This window comes from the organism of the source record quoted next, unplaced genomic scaffold (genome assembly GCF_019419815.1).
Source record: "Pyrus x bretschneideri cultivar Hongxiangsu unplaced genomic scaffold, Pyrus_bretschneideri_v1 Contig22, whole genome shotgun sequence".
Lineage (NCBI taxonomy): Eukaryota > Viridiplantae > Streptophyta > Magnoliopsida > Rosales > Rosaceae > Pyrus > Pyrus x bretschneideri.
The window spans coordinates 4,653,315-4,679,833 of record NW_025999524.1 but is presented as its reverse complement, the minus strand read 5'-3'; the positions used below and the strand labels follow the sequence as shown (position 1 = coordinate 4,679,833).

Sequence of the window (26,519 nt, the reverse complement as noted above, 5' to 3'; positions counted from 1 at the left end):
AAAACAAAGCATAGAAGCCAATCAAACAAAAGGAAAAGCTAAAAAATACCAAATTTACCAAATTACGAATGCAATGCACCTATCGATTATATATAAAGTTGGAGGTGTGATGAACAGTGCATCACAGCGGAGATTTTTATGACCAAATTACGAATTTACCCTTGCATAATTTGAAATATGATTTTGTGCAGGTTTTGACTTATTTTGGCTAAGGGGCAGTTTGGTCCAATTATTTTTGTCAAAGTGGGTAACACCAAAATTTTTGTCTTATGTGTAAAGAATAAAAAAAATGAAAGGGAAGAGAGAAAATAATAAACAAATGACAAAGTTGATGGTACCCACGTGATATAAAAAAGATCATTCACACACGGATAATAATGTGATTAAATAAATTGTCAAATGATTGTTTTTTTTTATGTAACAAACTATATTATCTACACTAAGGGAAGGGGGTGGGCTTAGCCTCACAACGGGCTAGAAATAATGTGATTTGATCAGTTGTTTATTAAATATTATTTTCTCTATTTTTAAACACGTTTAATACATTGTAAGAAGCGTGTAATGTTGGATATAAAAAAATCTTTCGCACGCGGATAATAATGTGATTAAATTAATTGTCAAATGATTTTTTCTTTTAAACAAACGATATTATCTATACTAAGGGGGAGGATGTGAGCTTGGCCTCACAATGGTTAGCAATAATGTGATTCAATCAATTGTTTATTAAATATTATTTTCTCTATTCTTAATGTAAATTTTATGGAGACCGATTTTATTATGTGAATTCAGCTGCTTTAATTGGTTTATGAGATGTTACTTCTAGCATGATCTAAAGTGATTCATTTACTTCAAATATTTGACTTTTCTTTTGTCAATTTACGCATATAAATACATTTAAAATATGTAAGTCGCGTCTAGCACGCTGTGATTCAAAAAATGTCTTTTGCACGTGTAAGTGCGTGCATGAAGGTTAGTATAGTACAACCTATATGTAAAGTCAACACAAAAGTGAATAGTGTTTTGGTGTCATAATGCTTTACTAAAAATAATTTGACAAAAATACCCCCAAAACAAAAAACTTCAAAAGTATCCCAAAATAATGCATCAAATAAGGCAAGGGCATTTTTGTCATTTTAATAGTATTTTTTAATAATTAATGATTTTGTGGGTTTTTTTTTTTTTTTTAATTAGTACCTCACAATAGGCTAGCAATAATGTGATTCAATTTATCTATTTTCAAACACGTTAAAAACATCTTAAGAGGTGTGTAATTCTGGTTATAAAAAAGATCATTCGCACGCGAATAATAATGTGATTAAATTAGTTGTCAAATGAATTTTTTTTTTTTTGGTAACAAACAATATTTCTATACTAACGGGGAAGGATGTGGATTTAGTCTCATAATGGGCTAGTAAGAATGTGATTCAATTAGTTGTTTATTAAATATTATTCTCTCTATTTTAAACATGTTCAAAACATCTTAAGAGACATGTAATGCCAATTATAAAAAAGTTTTTCGCACGCATATAATAATGTGATTAAATTAGTTGTCAAATTTTTTTTTTTTAACAAACGATATTATTTACACTAAGGGAGAGGGGGCGGGCTTTGCCTCACAATGAGTTAACAATAATGTGATTCAATCAATTGTTTATTAAATATTAGTTTCTCTATTCTTTATGTAAATTCTATAAAGACTGATTTTATTATGTGAATTCAGCTGTTTAAATTGGTTTATGAGGTTTCTTCTAACATGATTTAAGATTATTCATTTATTTCAAATATTTGACTTTTCTTCTAACATGATTTAAAACGTGTAAATCATACTTAACATGTAGTGATTCAAAAAATGCCTTCGCACATGAAGGCTAGTGTACAATTAACTGAGTTTCCCATGAAGATGCCCTGCACTCGCTTATGTCTTTTTCATGGACCACACACAACAAATGTCTTCGTCAAAAACTGCATAAAACAACCTTTTCCGCTCGTCTAAAAAGACACCGCAAATTTACGACACAATATTGTGAAACATTCATAGTAAATTCATGACATACAAATTTTATTACTCATCAACCTGTACCACTTGAGTTTTGGCAATGCAAAATCAAAAAATATTTATTAAGAAAATTCTAAAGTGAGGTTTAATATCATATTAGATAGGGTGTTGAGTTTCTATCTATGCGTGGGTTTGAAATCCCCCTCCTCCTATAAAATAATATAATAATTTCGAATCATCCATTTTCGTTTAATAATAGTTCACATCTAAAAAAAAAAGCATATGACGGTTACCTAATAATAAATCCGTTTGAACAAACAACGTTGAAACCGTTTTTGGTGAAAATGTTTTGGATCCAATCCTTAATGAAAATGCAAGTGAACATTGGAACCAATCATAAGTAAAAACGCAAGTGAATCCTGAAAAAGCACTTAAAACATTTTCTCTAAAACACACTTTCAGTCATGGACGGATCCATATAGGGACCCGGGAGGTCCCGGGACCCTCCGGAAGTCCGAAGAAACACTTGTGATCGACCTTCGGGACCCTTCAACAATTTGAGCAGGTGCAGCGGAGAGGTTTGTTGCCTCTATGGATGTGCATGCAACAATGCTTACAAAGAAGAAGAAGAGGTTTCTAATTTTTGTTTTAATCCTCCAAATCATCGTAACCTCCCAATTTTGAACTTAAGTTATCCCATCCCCCAACACCATTTGCTGTTCCACCACCTCTAGCTGCCTAATTTTATTTCTTCCAAATTCATTTAAGTTTTTTAATCCTAAACTCTAGTCTCAACTCTCAATTGTAATATATATGTTACATTAACAAATTTCATCTTTGTAAAGTCATTAATATCGTGTTATGTTGCTGAGGAGAATTTGTTGGTTTTATCACCTTTGAGATTAATCTTGATTATTATTATTATTATTATTATTATTTTTTTTTTTAAAGTGGGACAACCAGTGGTAAGTCACGGTTATCCACCCCTTCTAGGGGCCTAGAAGACTCACAAAGGCATTTCAGCTTTCTCATGGCCACAGTCAAGCAGACTCACTAGCTTGGAGCCTCGAACCCGGAACCTCCCTGTTTTTGTATTTTAAGAGCCGAAATCCGCGCCCTTACCACTTGGCTACTTGATGTGGTTGATTAATTTTGATTATTCAATAAACCAAATTCAATAAAAAAAATAGTGCTATGCAACCAAACTAGTCTAATATTTTTTTTTTGAACTTTTATCTTGGGACCCCCTGATCTTGAAATCTTGGATCCGCCACTGCTTTCAGTCATTCTAAAAATACTTCTAAACGTGCCCTGTGTATATATATATATATATATATATATATATATTTTTTTTTTGTCAAATGATAGATTTTCTTACATTAGATGTTAGGTTAGCCATTAACGATGTTCGAACTCATATCGTATGTAAGGCTCAACTCTTTTTTATTATTGTGATAAATGATCACTTGCTAAAAAATTCAAATCATTTAAGAGAATATTATATAATATAAATATATATAATGGGGTGGCGGTGGTAGGGCGCAAAAGAAAGAGAGGAAGGGAATCCAGGCAACGGGGAATATGCGGAGAATTGTAAATCACAATGGACCATGCAGCATGCGTTGTTTCCCATCCATCCCCCACCATGCCTTTTTTTTTTTTTTTTTAAAAATAAAATAATAAAAAAGCATAAAAAGGGTTAATCTGATTCCATTCATATGGCATTTTATTCATAGCCATTGATCTATTACTATCTGCTGAATTTAATTCAAACACTCCACTCAACTCAAAGGGCATAACAAAATGGATGTCCTTTTCTCTAATTTCTTATTATTCCTTACAATGCCATACTCGATGGATGATATCAAACGTCTTTTTCTTTTTCTTTTTTAAAAAAGTTTTGTGCTTTTGGATTTCTATAATGACTAAAAACATTTTCTAGAATTTGGAAAAAAATTTCAACTTTCAATCGCAACGTGTTAGTAAAGTTTCATGCTAAATTCCACTCTTTTTCAATTGAAAACAAAAATAAGAAGGTAAAGTTGTTCGTCGTTTGTTGTCACTAGTCCATTCAAAATGTCAAATTCAACTTAACGAATGTTGTTAATTGTTGAGCAGCTAAACAATCCAATATATACACCAAATACCCCTTCAATCGAAGTTGCATTTTGGCTTAATTTAAACCAAATGCAACTTCTTTTGCCCATTTTTCTTAGAAACAATAAATTTAATTAACAATTAAAGTTAAACCCAAAAACCTATCTCAAAATCTAACCAAAAACAACTTTTTTTTTTTTAGTACATCAATATCTTTTACAAGAAAGAAGGGGAGTTTGGTTAAACCACATAATGGGCAACCTAATTTAGTATCGAATTCGCCATCAACGAGATTTGAACCTAAAACATCTTACTTCTAACAGGAATACCACTACTAAGTGGCAACCTATTTCAATACATATAAAAATATAAAAAGTATTTTTCTTTTAATCAGAAAAAATAAAATAAAATGGTACTTGAAAGAAGTGCCCCTACAGGGATATGATATGAGAGATTTTTCAGTGTGACCAGTACACATGATGATATATCACGTGTCATTATATAAATAATAAGATATGTGTGTTAAAAATTTAATAATTTAAAAAATAAAATTTTTTACTACTTATATATAAACACGTGAGGTTATTTTCTTATCTTTTTTTTTCTTTTTATATTCTGATCATAATAAAAAATTTCTCTAGAACAGGACCTGGAAAATCTTTTCCCACCACGCGTAAATAGAACCCCCAATCTCCTCCAATTTCAATTTTCAATGCAGATTTTTTAAATCCACCCAACAATTTCCCAGCTCCCACCACTTTCCATGTTCCCCTATAAATACAACTCCTTCCCCAACTTCGCCTCCTCACAAACCCTATCTCCTCCTCCTCTTCTTCTCTCTGACCTTTTGCCTCAAATGCTGACCGCCACACATTCCTAGATACAAAATCCCTAACTCTGCTCCCATTTTTGGTCTCCCCAAATGCTTGAATATCTCAAAAGATAGCATTTTTGATTCGTTTTATTAAATCCAAATTCTGGGTTTTGATTTTCTCTATATTTTAGGATAACCCAGTAATAGTTTCTTTTTGTTGCCCCCATTTTTATATTGGGTTCTTCACAATCCGGCCATGGAAGCTGGGATTTTGTTGCCTCCGCCGACCTCCTCCTCCCCTCTATCACCTCCTACGTCGTCTGTGATTCTAACCCAGGACGAGTTGAAGAAAATCGCCGCCTACAAGGCCGTCGAGTATGTTGAGTCCGGCATGGTCCTCGGTCTCGGCACCGGCTCCACCGCCAAGCACGCAGTCGACCGAATCGGCGAGCTTTTGAAACAAGGGAAGCTTCAGAACATTGTAGGAATACCCACGTCGAAAATGACCCACGAGCAAGCCCTGTCTCTTGGAATTCCGTTGTCGGACCTGGATTCGCACCCTGTTCTTGATCTCGCAATCGACGGCGCCGACGAGGTCGATCCCCACCTCAATTTGGTCAAGGGCCGAGGTGGATCCCTCTTGAGGGAGAAGATGGTGGAGGGTGCTTGTAAGAAATTCGTCTGCATCGTCGACGAGTCGAAGCTTGTGAAGCATTTGGGAGGCAGCGGGCTGGCGATGCCGGTGGAGATTGTGCCGTTCTGCTGGAAATTCACGGCCAAAAAGCTCCAGGATTTGTTTGAGTACGCGGGTTGCGTCGGAAAGCTGAGGACTTACGTCGAAAATGGCAAGCCTTTTGTGACGGACAATGGGAATTACATTGTGGATTTGTATTTCCAGAAAGATATTGGGGATTTGAAGGCGGCCAGCGACGCAATTTTGCAGCTTGCCGGAGTTGTGGAGCATGGGATGTTCCTGGACATGGCAACCACTGTGATTGTTGCAGGGGAGCTCGGAATAACGGTGAAGAATAAGTAGCCTGAAGGCGAATTCGGAGGTAGTTTGAGATGGGTTTCTAACTTGTTACTGGTAGGAGTAATTTATATAGTCTTGGTTTCCAATCGAAATGTGGAAGTTCGATTGGGGTTTATTGTAACCGGGGAAGTTTTCTTCTCCTAGAGTTAACTTACACTATTTTTTGGGGGAGGGTCTCCTGACGTTCTGAATTTATCTTTGATTCAATTGAGCAAGAAATATTAGAACGTTCGGATTCTTGGTTTATTGTTTGATGATCGTTGTTATGTTGTTTTGATATAAACTCATCCTTATTATTAATGGAAATCTCTCACATTTTACAAATAGACATCTGTGGATTGATTTGGGAGTTCATTTTTAACCATCGGCACTCCAAACAAGTGATTTAGTCATCGACAGGAAGATATGGTCTTCAATTGGAGGAGTAACCAGGCGTCCAAAGTTCAGCGGCGTCATAAGATGCAAATACCACTGAGGAGATTACTAGCGAGACGGGAATTGATAAGGTAACTCCTCTTCCCCAAGTGTTCTTGTTACAGCTTTAGAATTTGTTTCTCAACAATTTTTCCAATTCGCGGTGTTGGATACTCTGATGTAGCATATTGATATAGACCAAAACAAATTGAGCAATGAAAATCTCAATCAAGGAACATGAATTGAACCTCAAACCTCAAATGGCAGGGGACACGACGAATGATCTCCAGGGTGTTCAAGAAGAGCAATACTTGAACTTCAGTTTTAAGGAATTTCAACCGAGTCCTAAGCATTGTCCTGTTTTTTGCTATGAGATAATATGCTACAAGATAATATGCTGATTGTGTTCCTTTTTTTCCTTTGCAATGGTGGAGAGCAAACGCCGGTTCTTTTTAACTTTGATCACAGAATTTGGCATTCTTTTTAGATCTTGTCTGCTGACAAAATCTCGACATTTTCTTGCTCTCTCTACATGACCCTTGTTTTGGCGTCCTATTATGCACCAAGCGACTCGTATCCACCCGTCTAATTCTCTTGAATTCTTTAGTGCACATTTAGCTGTTGAATTCAGTAAGGTACGTCATACATTGATGTATTTTAGAATTTTCGGCTTGAACTGCCCGGTTCATGCCTCCTGAATGATTGGCAAATATTTGCACAAGTAACGAGTGTATGGGACGTTTTATTGTTTCAAAACCTGACTTTCTGAATGCATGGAGTAATTTTCATCTGGTGCTCAACTTCACATGCCTCCTCTTTCTGTTTTTCGTTTTTGGGTTTGGTTCTGCTACTCGTTTTGGTCTGAAATTTGCATATAGATGAATTTTCAGTGTTGGGCCCAACTTCCCATTATTTAAGCCCAACCCGTTTGACATCTAAATCTGCTGGCCCAGTTATTTTCTTGGGTTGCAAATTGCAATGCAAAATGGTCCTTGATCCGTCAGTAATTAGTCGGCCATTATCCCTAACTACCGTGATTAGGGGCCGTAAGTGGAAATTTTCTTGGGGTTTCAAAAGCAAAAGCAGATACTGATTGATAGATTAGTCGGCAAGCTCTTTTTACTTTCTCCCGTCTCTCTTTTTCTCTTTTGGTAGTAAGCACCTGCACCAATAGTCGAAAAGGTGAAAGCCTGAAAGGGAATTCTGAATGCTAGTTGGGGGGCAAATTTGCAAGTTGCTCCAATGGAGTATTAGTGTGTGCTTAGTTAGTTATTAAAAGCTTCTGACTTGTAGATATCACTCTCAATTAGTCATTAGTAGGCCATTATTACTTTTTGGTGGAATTATTATGATTGTGGAGTAGAGTGGATTGATTGCTAATTTGCTAAGCAGCTGGTAAACGGAAATGATAACTATGCATTTTTTTTACTTATCTCGTACGCTTTTCTTTATTTAAGATCATTAGATTAGATTGAATAAATCAAACAGAAACGATGAAAAAGATTACATAAAGGCGCAAGGCAGAAAAAGCATGGGATTATCATTTCACTGAAAGTAAATGGCCTTGAATGTAGCAAAATCCAGCCAAGCCTTCCACAAACCAAACCAAAAGCCAGTAGATTATAAACGCCAAGATCCCATTCTGGGTGGTGTCCTTTTCATCCCATAAACGCCAAGATCCAAATTATGCTATAGTTGGTGGATTCTACAACCATCTTTTACTTCTTTAGCCTTCCTTTAGTGCCCTAAAAAGTTATAAAGTAGGATGGTGCTATTCATACATTCAGTTTTACCTCTCATATATTCGTTTCAATTTCTGTCTGTCGGATCAAATTAAAGAAGATCAATGGAACTACCTGTAAAATAATTATTCTGAAATGTAGAGGGACAAAAAGAAATGTTAGGATCTTGATTCTTATGTTATTGATCTAAGGAAACTCTTTTAAAAGTAAAACTTTCAGTCGCCTCACATTTAATGTTACATTTCGCGCAAACAATATAAAATATTATACTAAAAACATGAAATTAGTTCATAAAGAACCTTAGTTTTAAGAGAATGACGAAAAACCAACATACATCAACAACTTAAAATCATTCATGCTTGACTGGCCTTGGCCATAACATTGTCCCAAGCTACTAATGACCATGAGGACGACCCAACTGTATTTGCCGAAACATTATTATAGCGGCTGCCGATGCCATTACACCAATGGACACCCAAAATCAAACGGCAGATACGATAACATTAGAAATCTGCACATACTTCGTGTCACAAATGTACAAATACACATGATCAAGTTAAGGTGTCGCTTGGGTTAGATCTAAAGACAAATTTACGAGGAAGGAACCACCTCCACCGCCATGAAACTTCACCATGTGTCGCATATATACGTACGGACGCATCCATATCTCTGAGAGTCACTTTCCTTTATGTGGCATTCAAGAAATGCACAATTGTTTTATCAATCTTTTTGGTGAGGGGGAAGATAGCTTTCTGGAGGTATGTATTGGATCTGATCATTGATCACATGCATGCACCACTTTTCAGCTTCCCCTGGTCCCCCGTGTCATCTCCTTTTTCTAAAGCTAGCTTGCGGTTCATGCATGTATGGGGCCATGGGTGTAGTGCGTAGCGTAAGCGTCTCGTGTTAATAATATAATAATATAAAGAGATAATCTTATATGCATGTATGGATATACTACTATCCTATCGTCTCATCTTATACATGTATGCAATGGTGGAGTCAAAATTTTCAAATAAATGGGATCACGATTTTGATAAAAAAAATTTGGACAATTTCGTCGAGCACCTGATAACAACTTGTCGATTATTGCCAACATGTGCTAACAACTTCAATGATCTGTAGAAGCTTGTCAAGGGTGGCTATAGGAAACTGTGAAGTAATGTCGAAAACTATGAAGACTTGTCAACTGAGCCATTTCATCGAGTACTTGGTGATAAAAAAGAGATTAAAGAAAGACAAAGATGATAATAATAATAAAAAAAAAAGATAGAAGTAGGAGAACAAAGTTGTGATTCAGTTTTCCCTAACTGTTTATACGGTCAAATACCATACGCAAATATGCATACAATTTTTTAAGTTGTTGAAGTCATCGACAACCATTCACCTCATGCTAGATCCGCACTGCATGCATGAGTATAATGTGCCTATCTTATTATGCTAAATAATTAAAAAATAAACGGTTTTTCATGAATACGTTACTTGGTACTTATACCCTCAATTTAATCGATATGGAACTTGCTTTCTGGAACAGAAGATGGAATTTGACACCCACATTACATACTACGGTACTAGTTATATGTGTTTCATATACGACATTGGAATATGTCTTACATAGCAGACAATTATGCAAGCATGCTTAATTAATTTGTCTTTTCGTTTGGTCACAAACCGATTGCCTTGAGACTAAAACTGTATGAACATGGCTGCTTAATTGATTTAGACATGCATCATCATATGTGTTAGCTGGTTCGCAATGTCCCTGTCCCCCTCCCTCTGATTTAGACCTCAAACAACTCCATATAAAACGGTTAAGCCAAGCTAAGTTAAGCTACATTATCCTAAACCAACAAAGAATAACAATATCTCTAATAATGAAAAAACAAGTAACACTATACTTAGTTAGAAGTTGAACTAGAAAATTATCCGAGAATGCAAGATCAATCACACCTATGAATTTTGATATCAAAGATGAAACATAAATTGTTTAGTTTTAATGTTTTAATCTTAACCCTGACACAACGTTCATAAGTAAATACTGAGAATTGTTAGTACAATTAGATGATTAGTGTAGCACGACTCTTAGCAATATGTTTAGTGCAGTAAAATAGCAGGATTTGAGGGGTGGAGGGATCAGGTGTTTCGTGCGGCACTGATTGCGCTGCTTTGGATGTTATTTGGGGGCTGCCTAATTCCGTGTTTAAGTAGAGTGTAGGTAGTGTGGCTGGGTCCCACATGTCCCCACCCCTAAGCTTTGATTAGTCCCTAATCACAGATAAGGGATCATGTAATCTCACCCGTTTATCGTATATCGTGCGATCAGTTTTTGTTAGGTACTATTTATATTTAATTTTAAATTTTAAATTTTGAAATGATTTCTGACCGTCCAATATACGATGAATATGTGAGATCACGGAATTTCTATGATCTCTAAAAAAAGAATCAGGAGAGGATCCTTTTCCCCTAATCACGGTCCTCATGCCCCTAATTACAATATACAATTTTCTTTACTTGTACTAAAACATGTGGAAGATCACTTAAATACCCAAAACTTAGAAAAATCTCCTCTCTAGTCGGCCAGCCGACCTATACGTCGCAATCTTTATTTCTTTTGGTCTAATACAATCTTTGTTTATGTTTTACATTTTATTATTTAACATGTGTATATAAATTTAATATTTTTGTGTTTATTTTTATGTGTTATATCTGCGTATATGTCGTAAAATAATTAATGTCTCCTAATATACAATTTTTAGCAAATTAGAAAATTAAATGTAAATTAGAAAATTTGACTGATATCATCCATCCCTCTCTGGTCTCAACCTACAAATTTACCACAAGATTATGACGTTACAGTGCACCTAACCTAAACGAACACACTATAAATAAAAGAAATTAAAAAAAAATGGTTAGCAAATATTGAGAGATAAATATGGAAAGTAACGTCGTGAATTGTCAAAAAATGCCGATTCCGTCCCTCCAAGGATACTTCCGTTTTGTTCTCATCCGCTACGGAATCCGAAAGAGGATCCGATTGAGAGTGTTCTACTTTTGTCATGCTTCATGATTAATATTATTTTTTTTCTGCAAAAGCACTTATTATTTTAATTAATTAATTACGTACTGCTTTTTATATGACCACCCCACGGCACTAGAGGAGAATGGACGCATTTATTTCATTTACAAATGGCAACTTCGTTTTGCCAAAAAATGAGCAGCCCCTGCTAACATAAGACAAAAACTTGCGTATGGTTGCCCATCACGACATCGAGAATGTGATAGATTCAGAATTTTAACATTTAGAGTGTTCTAATATTAAAGATTAATGTATTTTTTTCTTGTAGTTTTTTTTTAAGTAATGCATTTCGTCAAGTGCCTGGTGCATATGTAGTCATTTGTCGCGCTACGTCGCACACTTGTGCCGAACAGGCATGTCAACAGGTGTCGAGGAAGCCTATGCCGAGTAAAACCTGTTGAAATTTGTCGAAGCATGTTGTTGAAATCCGCCATGCGAGCATTTCTACTAGTAATTCTTATTTGTTGCCTAGAGGAATTTTTGTGCAACGGAAACGATGACACCACATAACGTTACTATTTTACTAGTTTTTATGAGTAGATGACAAAATTGATATGATCTAATTTTAAAATAAATTAGTAAATAACAAATACGCATGTTATAATTTAAGTAGAATAATAACATTACGGGCATTCTAAATACACCAAGTAATTACTCGTACAACTTCTTGTTTGATTCTATGTCAGTCAAGATAACGAGATCTCAAAATCCAATTATACTTCTAATACCTTTCTTGCAATTTACCTGCCATGAAAGTATATAGAATAAAATAAAGAAAAAAAAAGAAAAAAAAGGAGAAAAGCAGAAAGGACAAAAAGAGAAAAGTGGTACAAATAAATAAATAAATAAATAAAACACTGTGTTGATTTGCTTGCTTAATGGAGTGTATTTCAACAAAGACGGAAAGGAGACGAAGTAAGCAAGCAGGTGAGCTGAGGCTCGAGGCACCTAAAACCTCGCCTTTTTTTCATTTCATACCCGCCTTTTTCGGTTTATCTCTTCTCTAATCAGCACTTACCCCACCTCCCCATGTGACGTTGGTTCTTATAAATCTCCCTCACCGCCAAGAAATGTAATCAGATTACAACACTAACGCAACAAACGGTTGGTTGATTACACTTATTTAAGATTGGGTTTTCTTCCAAAACCAAATCTTGTAAATGGGTTCGATTCTTATCCGGATTTGGGTCTGAGTTTTTTTGGTGAACAGAGAGTGTCAGACGGCTCTGCAAATGGAGCGCTTGCCGGTTTCCTCCACCGCCGCTCTCTGCTGCTGCTGCTTCTTCTTCTTTATGGGCTCTGCGAGCTGCGTGTCTGGTCTGGCTCGGAATGGACTCGGACCCACCAGAGATCTTCTGAAATTTAGTCTAGGTACGCTTCTGAATTCGGTTTTTGAAACGGGTCGGATCTCGTGTGCTTTTCCGGTTGCTGCGGAGGATTTAGTGGTGGGAGAAATGGAAAGTGAGATTTTTTGGAGCCATTGGTGTTTTTGGTTTCGAGACAAATGGGAAAATACATAAACCTTCGGTCGCAATTCAATCCAGTTTTTCGGTTTTCGTCTTTGTTCTTATTTTTAGAAAAATCTGATCTTTTATTCCCCCTTTTGATCAGCAACCAAACAAGGCAAATGCTTTTTTTTTGTTACAAACCTGAAGTTCGAATATTTTTGCAGACCCAAGTTCGAATTTCTCTTCCCGAGAGTTGGATTGGATTAAATTAGAATATCGTTCGAATAAAAAAAGTGTTGTCTTATTTAAGTCTAAACGGCTCAGTCTCAAGACTCTCAACTGCTGAAAATTGTGCAGCTTTCTAACATTGTAATTTTTTTGGTCCGTTGTATTTGCAGTGGATGAGAATCTGGGGTCGTGGACAAATGGAATCGAGGAGACTGCTCAATCTCCGGAGCCAAGCGATGCACCGCAAGGGACGCTTGTTTTGGCGGCGAAAAGGACCAACAGGCCGGATGTTCTCAGTCGGTTTAAGCGTTATCGGGGAGGTTGGGACATTGTGAATCGGCATTACTGGGCAGTAAGTCTTGATTCCTTGTTGCATTGTTATGGTGTACCTCCAGTATTGGTTTAAAGATGCAGAATCTGTTTGTTATGTCACAGAATTTCGTGTTCTTTGTTTACCTTATTAGTATTGTTCCTGCTTTTCCTTTAAATGCAATTATCTACACCTTTGTGAATAGTAGTTAGATCAATATATTGTTAAAAAAAGGTCATTTGAGGATTATATTGTTACTTGTACGTATAAGTTTACCATCATTTCCCTGGTAATGTGATCTCTATTTTTCTGCAGTCCGTTGGATTTACGGGTGCTGCTGGTTTCATTATTGCCGTCTTGTGGTTTGTTGCTTTTGGCATGGTACTTGTGGTTCATCATTGCTGTGGATGGAAGATAAACATTAAAGGTGAAGGATCACACCGCTCGCAGAGAATTTGCTTGATTATGCTACTGGTCTTCACATGTGCTTCTGCGTAAAGATCTGAACTTCATATTTTTGACTTAAGATTGTATAATGAGCATTTTTATGTAGTGTAGGAAAGTTTTATGCTATACTTAGTTAGGTCAGCACCTTATCATATTGGCTGTCTGTTGTGCTAGAAAGGCAGTTTCGTTATGTTATCTGTCTCTTGTGTGCCACAATTCTAACATGATAAACTATATCTTCACACAGGACTGGATGTATTCTTCTTTCTGTTGGGCAAGATGAATTTCATGACGAAGTGATGCACACACTAAATTATGTTGTTAACCAGTCGGACTACACTGTGCAGACCCTGAGAAATGTCACGGAGTATCTGACCCTTGCAAAGGCTATTAGCGTGGCCCAGGTTTTCTTACCTTCTGATGTCATGGATGGTATTGACAAGCTGAATGTGGATCTTAACACTGCAGCGGACACACTAACGGAGAAGACAAATGAAAATTCCATTAAAGTAAAAAGAGTCTTCAATATTGTGTATGTGTCCATAAACTTCAGTACTACAATTTAATTAACGGGTTATACTGAAACCCCATGTTTTTTATGGACTAATTTTGAGTTGATTGTTGCAGGCGTTCATCTTTAATCACCGTGGCAGCAGTGATGCTTCTCTTAGCTGTGATTGGTCTTTGTATGTAACAACAGAAACAACCTGATGAATGAAATCTATTGTTTGTTCCTCTTGTTTATTGGAAATTTTGCCTGCTTTCAATTTCAACTGACTGATGTATCTTGTTGCAGTTCTGTCCCTCCTTAGGCACCAACATGCGATCCACATGTAAGTCACCCTTGTACTTTGGCTGTTTTGCTACACTTGTACTAATTCTACTACTCTTCACATTCTGGAGTGTCTTCATATATCTGTCTGACAAAGCCGTGATATTGTTACAGATTTATTGTTAGTGGATGGCTACTTGTGGCAGTTACATTCATTCTTTCCGGAGTTTTTGTGATCCTCAACAAGTAAGAATATGTAATCTTTGATTGAAATGTTTCTGTTCAGGTATTTATTTGCTTGTCTACTGAATCAGCAACTCAATACATTTCTATGGTGATTGTGTTTCAGTGCTGTTTCCGACACCTGTGTAGCCATGGAAGAATGGGTAGAACATCCTCACGCCGAAACAGCACTTAGCAATGTCCTTCCATGTGTTGACCAGAGAACCACAAACAAGACTCTTAGCCAGAGTAAACAAATTGTAAATGACATTGTCAATGTTGTCAACCAGTTCATCTACACCTATGCCAATACGTATCCTTCCCCTGCCAGTCCATACCCTTACTATTACAATCAGTCGGGGCCTCTGATGCCACCTCTCTGTTACCCGTACGATTCTCAACTGAGAGACAGCCAATGTGGGGATCAAGATGTGTCTATTTCAAATGCTTCTTTGGTAAGAATCGTCGACTATGACTATTAATTTGTGTCTTTATATATTCTACTGGAGGCTGCTTGATTTGTGGAACTAATAGATTAGAGAAACAATTGCCGATGGTTTGCTTAATCCCATTTATTTGGTTGTATGAATTCTTCAGGTTTGGAAGAACTATATATGTGAAGTCTCAGCATCCGGGATATGCACAACTGTTGGAAGGGTAAGCCCGGACATCTACAATCAACTTGTTGCAGCTGTTAACGAGAGCTATGCCCTTCAGCACTACACCCCGCCTTTACTGAGCCTTCAGGATTGTAATTTTGTTCGAGACACATTTCGAACAATCACGTCAAGTTACTGTCCTCCGCTGGACCATTACCTGAAAATTGTGAATGCAGGATTGGCCCTGATATCAGTTGGAGTCTTGCTGTGCCTTGTTCTCTGGATACTCTACGCAAACCGCCCCAGAACGGAGGAAGAGTTTGCAAAACCATCCTTGCCAATAAAAGGCAGGAGCGAAAGGAGGAGTTCCAGCACATCAAATGAAGTCTAGTAGTAGAAGTAGTAGGTCTCAGAGTAGAAATCGGTTATACAATTAGGGTTTGTTATCGTCATTATTTTTCGGATTGAAATATCAAAAAGAAAAAACCGAGTGGAGCGAAGTTCCATTACGAGTTGTGGGGGCCTGGGAGCTAATAGCAGTTCCGGTCCTGTATCTGGTTTCTTGTGTATAGTAAAAGCAATTTAGATATTGTTGATCATCTGTCTTGCCTTCTCCTTCTGAGTATTCCTTCATCATCTCAGTTTCGGAGTCGGACACATTGCTGAACTCGGTTTTGTTTCAGAACGGAATGATCAACGATCAAATGACGAAAAGATCACATTTTCGAGCGAAATTAATTCAGCTCAGAAGCCAAAATGATAACTGAGCATTTAACTAATCTGCTGAAATAGCTTCAAAATTTGTTCACAAAAGAAATCGGGTAAAATTCTGAAGTCTTTGAATTTTTTCACTGAACTGATATCTTTACATTTGCTAATTTTGCCCCCCTTGAATCGCATCAGATACAAAAGAACGAGCGAAAATTACAATAAAAGTCACCAACTTTCCATCTAATTACAAGAAAAAGCTGACGACCCAAAAAATTCTTCAGTAAAAAATTGAACTTGTTTGCAAGAAATTAACAGCACTTGCCAGAAGTTGATCTCACAATTCAGTATTATCAAAAGGCACCTCATCGTCGGTTCTTCCACTTCCCGGCGAAGACTCATCGGCAGATTCCGGCGTCTCCGGCATCGCAAGAGTCTCGCGGAGGCCGTGAACGACGAAGGTGTCGCCGTAATACATGTTGGCGAAGAAGACTGGAACTCCATTCAGCAGCAAAACGTTGCCGTTCCTCGAGATGGTGATGGTAAAATCCTGCATGTACGTCGGAAGTACAACGCCGTCTGTGAAACCCGCCAAATCGCTCCACATCAGCCGGCACGGAACGACGTGTCGCAGAAAGATCGAGGGTTCTTGCAGTGGGTTGTCCATCGCTTGGTCGAGAGGAGCGAACACGGTCATTGGAGTCGCGTTCTTGAAACCCAGAAGTTGCAAGTTGAGGAACGACGCCATGACATTGTAGCCATTGGACCTCAGCATTTCACTCGCTTCTTCGAACCGGGAAGCTCCGGGAAACCTAATTGCAGTTGTGCCGTTGGCGGATGACGGCGGGGAAGAAGACCCACAAACCGGATCTGGAACGGGGATCCGAGTCGGTATCGGGAGATGAAAATTGAGGTCGAAGAAGTTATCGATTCCGAAAATGATAAGGAACCCGTCGTCATAAATGGGCGACCCGGAAGTGATCTTGACATTGTTGAGCGAAATTGGGACGCCGGAGGGGGGCGTGGTGACGGAGAGGGATTGTCCAGAGAGTAAAGTCGGGATCTTACTGCCTGAGGGGAGGGATTTGAGGGTTTGGAGGGGCAGGGGAAGAGGGCAGAAGTGGTATTGGAGCAGAGAGAGGGCGGGTTGACCCAATTTGGTGAAGGCGGTGTCCGGTGGAGTGAAGATGGTGAGGGAAGGGGACTGCGGCACGAGGGATTGGGATACGAGCTCAAGTGTCAGCGCCATGGAGACGTAGCCGGAATCGGAGAGGATTTCGACGGCATCTTCGATGGCCTGGGCGGGTAGGGCGGATGAGAAAGAGAGGAGTGAGAGGAGGATGAGGGAGACGAGAAGCGGCGCCTCCATTGATGGTTGGTTGTGCGGAGGAGCTTCGCGAATCAGAAGGAGGAATTTTGGTTCCTTGGAGTGGGATTTCGTTTGTGCGGAGGAGCTTCACTTGCAGTTGCAGAATGCGAGTGAGAGTGAAAGCGGCATTCGGTGTAAATTTAGACACTGTTCGTTCGTGTTTTGGCGCCAAAGATGAACACGTGGCGTGATTGGGTTTGTTGACGTTACGGTGTTCGTTACGACGAGTTTGTTAAGCGGTTTTCTTTGAATGACGATTACACCCCTGATGTCGTAGAATTTTGGAGAAATTACATTCTCTTCCTTCATTTTTCTATTTCATTAATTAAAATTTATTTCTTTTCAGTTTTTTTATCAAGATTTATTTATTTATCAAATTATAGGTTTTGTTAGATTAAATGTTAAATTAATTATCAAAAATTGATCCACATCATCATGCGATGACTTAATTTATTTCCACCATTTTTATTCTCGTTTATTATTTTAATAATAAAATATTTACGTATCAGTACATTTAAATAAAATAGGAGATCCGATGGGTAGTATTGTGAGGTCACACGCCATGCAAATGCAGTATTATTTATTTCTTTAAGAGAGTGCATCACGAATTATGTGAAGGTGAATGATATTCAAATACAATGATGGCCATTTAATATGACAAATATTATAAAAAATATGAGTACATTATTGATAGGAAATATAAATCTAAAATAATTGAAGGTGTAATAGGGATTCAATGATAGCCATTTAGCATATAAGAAAGTATGATCCATGGCATGAGAAAGTCGATCGTCACCTCACCCACTCAACTCTCCATCCAATTATGCAACATGCACCAATTAAACATAGGGAAGTTAGATTCAAGTTTAAATTTTCATTTTTTTTTTTAACGGGGACAACTTTTAGTGAATCACGTTATTCACTTGTTTCGGACTCGGAGAAGTTTAGTTGGGAATTACACCATAGTCGTGACTACAATCAAACAGATTCATAGCTTACAAAGAATAACATATCTTTATGATAAGAAGATAACAAAAGTTTTGAAGTGAAACGTATTTAGATAGCATTGAATACAACTAATTCTAAAAAGATAGATTACAAATAAAAATATCTATAATATAAGTAGCTAAAAACGATTTATTTGTGATGTAGATAGATTATTGACAACAAAATCTTTGATATAGATATATTAAATAAGTTAAAAAGCTGAATGCACCATGGTTGAAGAGGTTTAATTCTTATAAATTAGAATATTACAATTCTTTTAAACTTTCAGTTTTATCACAAACTTAACAAAAAATAATAATCGTTGGACCTATTTTTAAAAAAATAGAGTATTCCTAATAATAGCTCACAAAATTATATTTATGTTGAATTTACGCTTACATGCATATGTGTATTATTATTTAATTTGTTTATGCAAATAAATTAGAAACTAATTGCTTCGACAAGTCAAAATCGCATCATATAACTCCCACTAATTATAATAGTATTTGATGCTCTTTCAGTCGCACTTCCTGCAAATCGTATAAATGTTTGTTGATCAACCACACCTCACCTTCTTATAAAGTAAACCTAGAAAACGATAAAACCAGATTATTAGTCTAACGTTTTAATTTAATTATGGTTTAGGTCACGAAAAAGGAAAAGAAAATTTGGTTTTGGTGATGCAACTGTTCAGGACTCAAATGCGGCTATCCCTCATCCAGAATGGTGAATAATTGACGTGTTCTTACCGGTAAGAAACTGTGTAAATATTCAACTTATATGAACGTGTTATTACCGGTAAGAAGATGTGTAAATATTCAGCTTAGATATTGAACGTGTACTTACCGGTAAGAACACCTGCAAATAAAAGATGCATGTCATTACTTGCCTTGACACGTTAACCCTTGCATCATGGCATGCCAAAACATCATTGTGGGCCTCTGACGAAATGTCATGGCATGCATTTTGCACGCTTGGCATGGCTTGTCATGACACGGTAACGCTCCCATCGTGGCACACCCGAACGTTGATGTTGACCACAATATGACAAGCATCGCGAATTGTCGACAAAATGCATTTCATGACATGCTGTGCATTCTCTCCATAAACCCTAATGCTCCACTTGATTTTTCGGAAAATTTAAGCAATTGAAACTAAGAATTTAGAAAGGAGAGAAAGATAGGCTTACATGCACTCTCTCTATAAACCCTAACAATCGTTGACTTTCTTTGCCTACATGATCTCTTCCCCACTCATTTTACCACAAGATTTGAGATAGGTATTGTAGTTGACACACTTATTTTTATTTTTCACACTTCTCTTACAATTTTGGGTTGTCCGGTCGAATGAATTAAATAAGATTTGAGATGGGTATTGCTATTCACACACCTATTTTTATTTTTTAAACGCATCGTACAATTTTTGGCCGTCTGATCGAATGAACTAAAAAATATTAATGACAAAAATTAACAAATGTACCTGTTTGGGCCCAAAATACTATGATTGGGCCAAGCAGCAAGATGTGCTCGGCCCAAGGTAATGACAAATGCTATGGGCCGAATAACAAACCCGGGCCAGCTGGCAGGGTCGGCCAAATCCTATCCTAAGAGGTCCAGGTGAATAGAAAAGGTCGAGGAAGTCCTGGTGCGACCAGGAGTCTCGACCGGCAAGGAATAAAGCCTCAAAAGGAGGAAAATTCAGAATCCCAGTAGGAGTAGGATTGTTCGAGTTAAAGGTAAAATGGGACAAGGACTCCCAATCCGAATCAAAGTGCGAATTGGATTCAAGGAGCGAGGTGCTATAAATACAAGAAATTACGCAATAGAAAGCTCTCTTCAACATCAGCATACAATTGCCCTGCGCAAATTCTCTCAAACACCTTGAGATCTTTTCCTTTTCTTTTCCTGCCGACACACCTTCAGTTTGGATAAACAGCACTGTAGAAGCAACCGGTGAGCACCTTCAGTTTGGATAAACAGCACTTCTGCCGCAGAATCAGCCGACCGAGAAACACCTTCAATTTGGATAGACAGCACTGTGTCGAGGTCGACCGATTATCTATCTAAGTCTCGGCCGAGAAGGGTTTTCGAACCTTTGTTGGTAGAGGTCATCTGACTAAGCCTTTTCGGCATAGTTGGGTGTTACGAATTGCATTGCTCGGCGTATTGGACGCCGAGTGAGTTTATGATTGGATACTCGCAAGTAAGTTTCAGGGTTCGGCATTCCGACGGCCGAACTACGTTCACCATCAAGACATACATCACATTCGAGTACCTGTGCCCATACAGTTTGGTCTCGATTCGGCGTGCTTATACTCTTACGAATATAATCACAGTGACCGAATCAGGGTCCGACGACTTGTGAACTTCGTAGAATTAGTAGCCTTGTCTTCAGGCTATAGAACCCAGAGGCCGAGAGCGTTCCTTCCTCGGTCGCAATCGCAAGATACAGAAGTCAATAGCGCACCCAACGCGACAACATCGCATTTTACTCCTCGGCCGAGCTCGGCCGACGAGTTGGCACGCCCCGCATTCAGCCGAAGGACGTAGTTAGCTCATTAGTTACTCGGCCTGCGCGCCACGTAGGTTTTGTAATTTTTGTAGACAACAATACCTAAGAGGTAAAAATAAGTGGTTAAATAACAATTTTCATTTGAGATTACATATATTCATCTTAGACAAATATGACTACATTAGGATATCTTAGTGGTTAGATGTTAGGTTAAGGAGCTGATGGGGTTTGAATCCATACAGAGATGCAATTGCATAACTCCTTTCCACCACTGTAGTGAAATGCCACTTGCACGAAAAATGATCAATTGATCTCTCATATATATGCGTTTGAACAAACAACCATTAGTTACGTAATTAAAATGCAATTAACAAACCAAAACAAGGAATCTTAAATTTGTGATATCATGTCATGAGCAACAATGATTTCAGTGCATTTTATTTTGGAAACTTTAACGAAAAGCTCTCGGTACTGTTCACTTTAACGAAAAATCACATTTTTACGCTAAAAAGTTAATTATGGTACTATTTGCTTTACCATTTATTTTGTTCTTATCGTTAAAACTCAAAATTTTCAAATCATTTTTATTAGTTTTTATTTTCCTACATAATGTATTTACGTACATTCATCGGCTTTCATTTGATCTATTCAATACAAATTATTTAGAGACTTGGTAGTTAGAGATATGCAGGTGAAAATGTTGTACCAAAATTACTCCACAAAAACAACGATGGTGTGGTTAGAGATGAGAAAATGAAATTTACCTTGAAAGTTAAGTTGTGGAAAATCTTAACGGTAATAACGGTTAAAGTACAAGGAATCGTGGAAGTCGAGCCCTCTCTCTCTCTCTCTCTCTCTCTCTCTCTCTCTCTCTAAGCTTGCTCTTAATCCATATAGAACAGATCCTATCCGGATCCCTGTCACCAAATTAATCAATCTTAATCTTTGAAATTTGATTAAATAACTATAAATAGAGAGCTCATTTGAAAATTATAATAGTTTTAGTCATTGAATCAAATTTCAAGAGTCCAAATTAGGTGATTAGGTGGATTTGGTGGAAGAGATTCGGAGAGGATTCCTTTCCAATCCATATATAAATACAATACAATGTCACTCAGCACTACGGTCTGATGATATTTTTCTTCACTTAAAAGTAAGAAGTCTTATGTTCGAATCTTGTGGATGACAAATTTCATACCAAATTAAATTGTCCATATTCATAGCTGAACTCTTCATTTCTTGTAAAAATATCAATGTATTAAAAAAAAAAAAAAACATGTGGACACGTCTACATAAATATCTTGCACAGTAAATAAGAGAGAGAAAGAGAGAGACAAGAGTGCTGTATTAACGCCGCTATTTTAGAACACAAATATTAATTAATTAATTAATCTTGGATTAAGACGCTATATTTGTAAATTGAGTCCCAAAACAAGTGGCTCAATCTCTTGGCTTCAAGAATATCGTAACCTCTTCGTAAGTCTCTCAGATTCTTCATTTCTTGTTTTCTTGATGCCTTTTAAGGCCTGAGTTTTCATAAAGGTATCAACTTTCTGGCATCTCACTTTGCTTTCTTTTCTGGGTACTTTCTTCTTCCTTCTCTTTTTCTTTCTTTTCGATGATCATTCAGAATTCTCTACTTATTTAATTTGGTTGAATTCTTTGCTGGTTCGATTTGTTACGAGCTTTGCTGATTTTCGTGTATCCTTTTGCGATATGAATTGATAACGGCGATATTCTTTCGTTGATTTCTGTTGTTTTAATACAGTTCAACTTCTCATGTATCAAACAAAATGGATTTTTATTTTTTCCAGGGGGTTTCCTTAAAACGTTGTGAATTCCTGTGTTTCTTGTGGAGATTTTAAGGATGGGGGAGCACTTTGTATTGTTGGTGGATCGATTGATCACCGAATCCACTTTAGAAGCTGCGATCGAGAGCAGAAACAGATCGATGCAAGCCACTTCCTCAGCGCTCGAAGATGCGAAAAGCGACGTCTCTTGTCAGAAAGTCGATTTTAAAGATACACCTTCCTCTCCTGGGAAGCTAGCAGAATGCAGGATTTGTAAGGATGAGGATCAGGATTCGAACATGGAGTCGCCGTGCTCTTGTTGTGGCAGCTTAAAGGTTAGTTCGCCTAATAACTAGTCCTATTTCTTAAGCTTCAATTTTGTTGTGTGATATCCTTGTCATTGTTTCGAGGATTAAGATAAAGAAGTGTCATTAATTTCTTCAAGCGCGTTCCAAGATCAAATGTTCATGTGCGTTTCTGTGTTCGAAATTGAATTTAATTGGTGTCTTAATCTTGCAGTATGTCCACAGAAGATGTGTACAGAGGTGGTGTAATGAGAAAGGCGACACAATTTGTGAGATATGCCATCAGGTGAGTTCACTAATCTGACATTAATCCAATAATTAACCCCTTCCATGGAGAAATTTTAGTCGATGATATGAAAAATACCCTTGTGACATTGATTATTATTACTTCCAGCAATTCAAGCCGGGTTACACGGCTCCTCCTCCGCTGTTTGAGTTTGGGCGTGTACCTATGAACTTTAGGTGAATTATGTTACTAATCTCCGTGTGATAAGGCTTTGCTTAAGTACATTTCTTTCTGATTAAAACTTTGGTTGTCCTAACAGGGGAAACTGGGAGATCTTGAGAAGGGACAGTCCTCGAACCATAGCAATCGTTGCAACTGATCGCGATTTCCTTAACCCTGGCTATGACGAGTACTCAGTTTCTACTGCAAGAAATGTGTTATTGGGCAGTTCGCTCACTTTCATTGTAATTTCTCTTCCTCGAGCAGATGGTAAACTGATGAATTCTGCATTTTCTTATCCTGATGATCATATCTGAACAAGTTTTGGTTTTGTTTCTTGGTGTGCCTATAGTTTATGGTTCTGCTGTTTCTCCGGCATACGCTTCCCCTCATCATCAGCGGAAACCAAGAGTACTCTTTCCCACTTGTTATGGTAAAAACATTTACAAATTAGCTTCAACCCTGCTTCATGGATTTCATAAGGTAGAAGGTACAACATCTGAAAATCTGACCTTCGATTAATTTCTTGCTTGTGTTTGCGCAGTTGTTAGTAGTGCGAACTTCTGGGTTTGTGCTGCCAATCTATGGAATGGTGATGGCAGTAACTGCTCTCCTGCGCAGGCAAAGCCACCAAGTATGTATATGCATGTTCTCTTCCTATTATTTTGTGTATGCATGTGATAGATGGTAGCGCTCAAGTGGTAACCAATTAGTATGCTAACACGGCACTAACTAGTTCACTTGTTGATATGGCGGGTAAAATGCGATTAGGATCTTTCAAGTTCGTCAGCAACCTCCTCGGATGAAGAAACAGAACCTACAACCCTGCAGCTTGATACGGAGCCCCAGCCCCATATTATTCGTGGTCACTAAATTCAGCCTAATACCAGCAAATCGACGTAATTAAGTATTGGCTTGTGATCAAGAGGAGAGAGGCACGCAATTTCAGCAGGAGGCATCAATCAAAGACGAAAAGAATGAATCGAAATTGGCCTGCAATGCTTGTTGGTGGGCAGTTAGTGAAGTATCCTACTGTATTATATAAACAGAAATTATACTGAGAAAATCAAGTCAAGCAACCAAAGCTGACAAATCATATGTAAGTTGAAATGTAAATACTAAAACAATCCTCAATTGTGTCACAGAAACAGCCAGCATTCAGTATTTATTTTAGAGGTGGATATTCCAATTCATACACATCTTGGTGAGAAATCATGTCGAAGTCTTCATCTTCCTCTACCAAATCATAGTCTTCGTCTTCCGCTTCGTCGGAAACAATCACATCAAAGTCGTCTTCTTCGTCTTCCTCCTCTTTATTTTCCTCTTCCATCGCAATCTCCGGGTCTGTTTCACCGAAAAGATATTGCGTCAATCCATCCAAAGACAGTCTATGGTTCGCTTTCCTGGGGCCCTTGTTTGTACTAATGAAACGCGAAGCTTCCTCGTATGATATTAAAGCATCCAAGCAAGCGTAGCGAACCTGAGTAGGATCAAGGTACGTTTTGTCCCAGTCACCGTTTCTCACATTAGTAGGCTTCTCAGGCTTCCTAACCTTGATGAATTGATTAATGTCGATCGGATATGCTACGTCCAACTTATAGTGCTCCTCCAGCTTATCCTTGATGTATGTCATTCTCTCGCTAACAAACACACAACTCTTGCTGCCAAGATAGTTAACGATCGACTGCGGAACCGTGTCACAATCCTTAAACTGAAAGACAAGACATTTATAACCATTCCCACCATTCCCACCACCCTCGTCGAGGGCAAAATATTTTGTTCCGGGAGAGCGTTGGACGGTGCAGATTTGCAAAGTGGACGGGCGAGTATGATCTCCTGTCAAGGATTTGCAACGCCATTCTATGTCGAGTCCTACGATGTTGATATTGTCGTCACGGCTTCGCATGCATCCTACCCAAGAATCCACTATTTCGGGTTTTCTGGTGACCAAGGTTTTGATGGTGGTGCTGCCAAAAACCACGTCGTAAAGCTGGTGGCTGTCTCTGTACTTCACTGATCTAATGGAAGATTTGGCCTCTGCAGTGGGAGACGCCATCTCTATCTACGGAATGAAAGAGAACATGTTATGATACAAGCTCAAGAAATATTTTCATAAAAATTGGCACCCAAATCAAATTACAAAAATATATTAAAAAAAAAAGAGTTTGAGCACTACTTTTATTCGTTATACGAATTGTATCGTACAAATGGAAATCAAGAACAAAAGATCATAAATCACGAAACAAACAGGTTCCATAAAACCTTAAAATTATGAAGGAACTGCATGAGAAAAACCCTAATACAAAGAGTATCAACAAATTAGAGAGAGAAAGAGGAGTACACAGAGAGAGAGAGAGAGAGAGAAGCTGTTAAATCTAAATCAATCTCACAAGTGTCTACTTTCTCAAAGGCCAAAGGAAGGAAAGCTGTCTTCGAGCTTGCATCTACAAGACAAGACCTGTAAATTTTTAGGATTTTCCTGTTTTTTTTTTTTTGTTTTTTGTTTTTTTTTTTTTTTTGGGTGCGGGATGAGCTGTATTTGGGCTTTGTCTCCTGTGTTTTTGTCGGCCTCTCTTTCATTTGTGCTTATCTTGTTTTTGAGTCTATGTTTGTACTCGTTCTTTTTTTTTTTTTTTTGTTTTTTGAAGACTGTTTGTTCTCGTTCTTTGTTGCTCATGAATTTTGCCATTTGTTAAAAAGCAAAGAAAAGAAAGGAAAGACTTTGAACTTCTTCAGTCTATTTAATCCTCGCAGTTGCACCTAAGTCGTAATAACATATTTATAGGCATTCAAATCATGAAACAATTCAATTTCAATGTCAACATTATAAATATTGTGCAAAAAAGATAAGGTGGTAGATACTTCACCGAGAGTCTTCTTAACTTTTCTCTTAGATGTTAAGCGTACATTAATGAGTAAAACATTAAGGATCAGATCAATGAGTTTGGAACATAAAAGATCAATGGGCGATGTTATCAAAACACACTTTTTTTTACTTTTCACCCCTATGCATCTCTAGCTATCCGATCGAGAAAATTGAATAAAATAAATGGATAAAATTTAACAAAAGTATGTGATATGTAAAAAAAATATATGTGCAAAGCACTGCCCACAACCGTACAAGTGAAACATTAACAGTCAAATCTCAAATGCTGAAAGTCTAGTAGGCCGGCTGTCAATGTATTTCGGTTGAACGGCAAATCCTT

The 26,519-nt window shown here is 37.6% G+C and overlaps 5 protein-coding genes across 10 annotated transcripts; 3 read left to right on the top strand and 2 right to left on the bottom strand.

The window, feature by feature from the left end:
• Positions 1-4,855: 4,855 nt before the first annotated feature.
• LOC103948384 (probable ribose-5-phosphate isomerase 2) lies at positions 4,856-6,268 on the top strand. Its single transcript, XM_009359413.3, has one exon. The coding sequence runs from the start codon at positions 5,164-5,166 to the stop codon at positions 5,941-5,943; it is 780 nt and encodes a 259-aa protein (XP_009357688.2). The 5' UTR covers positions 4,856-5,163; the 3' UTR covers positions 5,944-6,268.
• Positions 6,269-12,069: 5,801 nt separating this feature from the next.
• LOC103948376 lies at positions 12,070-15,797 on the top strand. The gene is made up of 10 exons (XM_048585082.1): positions 12,070-12,276; positions 12,383-12,543; positions 13,019-13,200; positions 13,474-13,652; positions 13,853-14,137; positions 14,233-14,291; positions 14,402-14,438; positions 14,552-14,623; positions 14,727-15,054; positions 15,197-15,797. Exons 2-10 carry the CDS (start codon positions 12,405-12,407, stop codon positions 15,587-15,589), a joined length of 1,674 nt encoding a protein of 557 aa, XP_048441039.1. The 5' UTR covers positions 12,070-12,276; positions 12,383-12,404; the 3' UTR covers positions 15,590-15,797.
• A 446-nt stretch (positions 15,798-16,243) lies between these two features.
• On the bottom strand, positions 16,244-17,275 carry LOC103949516 (putative fasciclin-like arabinogalactan protein 20). The gene has a single exon (XM_009360633.1). It carries the CDS (start codon positions 17,273-17,275, stop codon positions 16,244-16,246), a length of 1,032 nt encoding a protein of 343 aa, XP_009358908.1.
• Positions 17,276-22,106: 4,831 nt separating this feature from the next.
• Positions 22,107-24,510, top strand: LOC103948353. Of its 3 annotated transcripts, none has more exons than XM_048585246.1 (8): positions 22,107-22,249; positions 22,588-22,898; positions 23,083-23,154; positions 23,263-23,330; positions 23,414-23,558; positions 23,666-23,746; positions 23,858-23,947; positions 24,085-24,510. In XM_048585246.1, exons 2-8 carry the CDS (start codon positions 22,641-22,643, stop codon positions 24,184-24,186), a joined length of 816 nt encoding a protein of 271 aa, XP_048441203.1. In that variant the 5' UTR covers positions 22,107-22,249; positions 22,588-22,640; the 3' UTR covers positions 24,187-24,510. The 3 variants fall into 3 exon arrangements, with proteins under 3 accessions (XP_048441203.1, XP_048441202.1, XP_048441201.1); XM_048585245.1 differs by having other exon boundaries at positions 22,167-22,315; XM_048585244.1 differs by having other exon boundaries at positions 22,197-22,355.
• LOC103948364 lies at positions 24,385-26,136 on the bottom strand. 4 transcript variants are annotated; one of them, XM_048585241.1, is made up of 2 exons: positions 25,714-26,136; positions 24,385-25,375 (listed from the first exon to the last, which is right to left on the bottom strand). In XM_048585241.1, exons 1-2 carry the CDS (start codon positions 25,891-25,893, stop codon positions 24,479-24,481), a joined length of 1,077 nt encoding a protein of 358 aa, XP_048441198.1. In that variant the 5' UTR covers positions 25,894-26,136; the 3' UTR covers positions 24,385-24,478. The 4 variants fall into 4 exon arrangements, with proteins under 4 accessions (XP_048441198.1, XP_048441200.1, XP_009357655.2 ...); XM_048585243.1 differs by having other exon boundaries at positions 25,655-26,135; XM_009359380.3 differs by having other exon boundaries at positions 25,704-26,135.
• Positions 26,137-26,519: the final 383 nt, after the last annotated feature.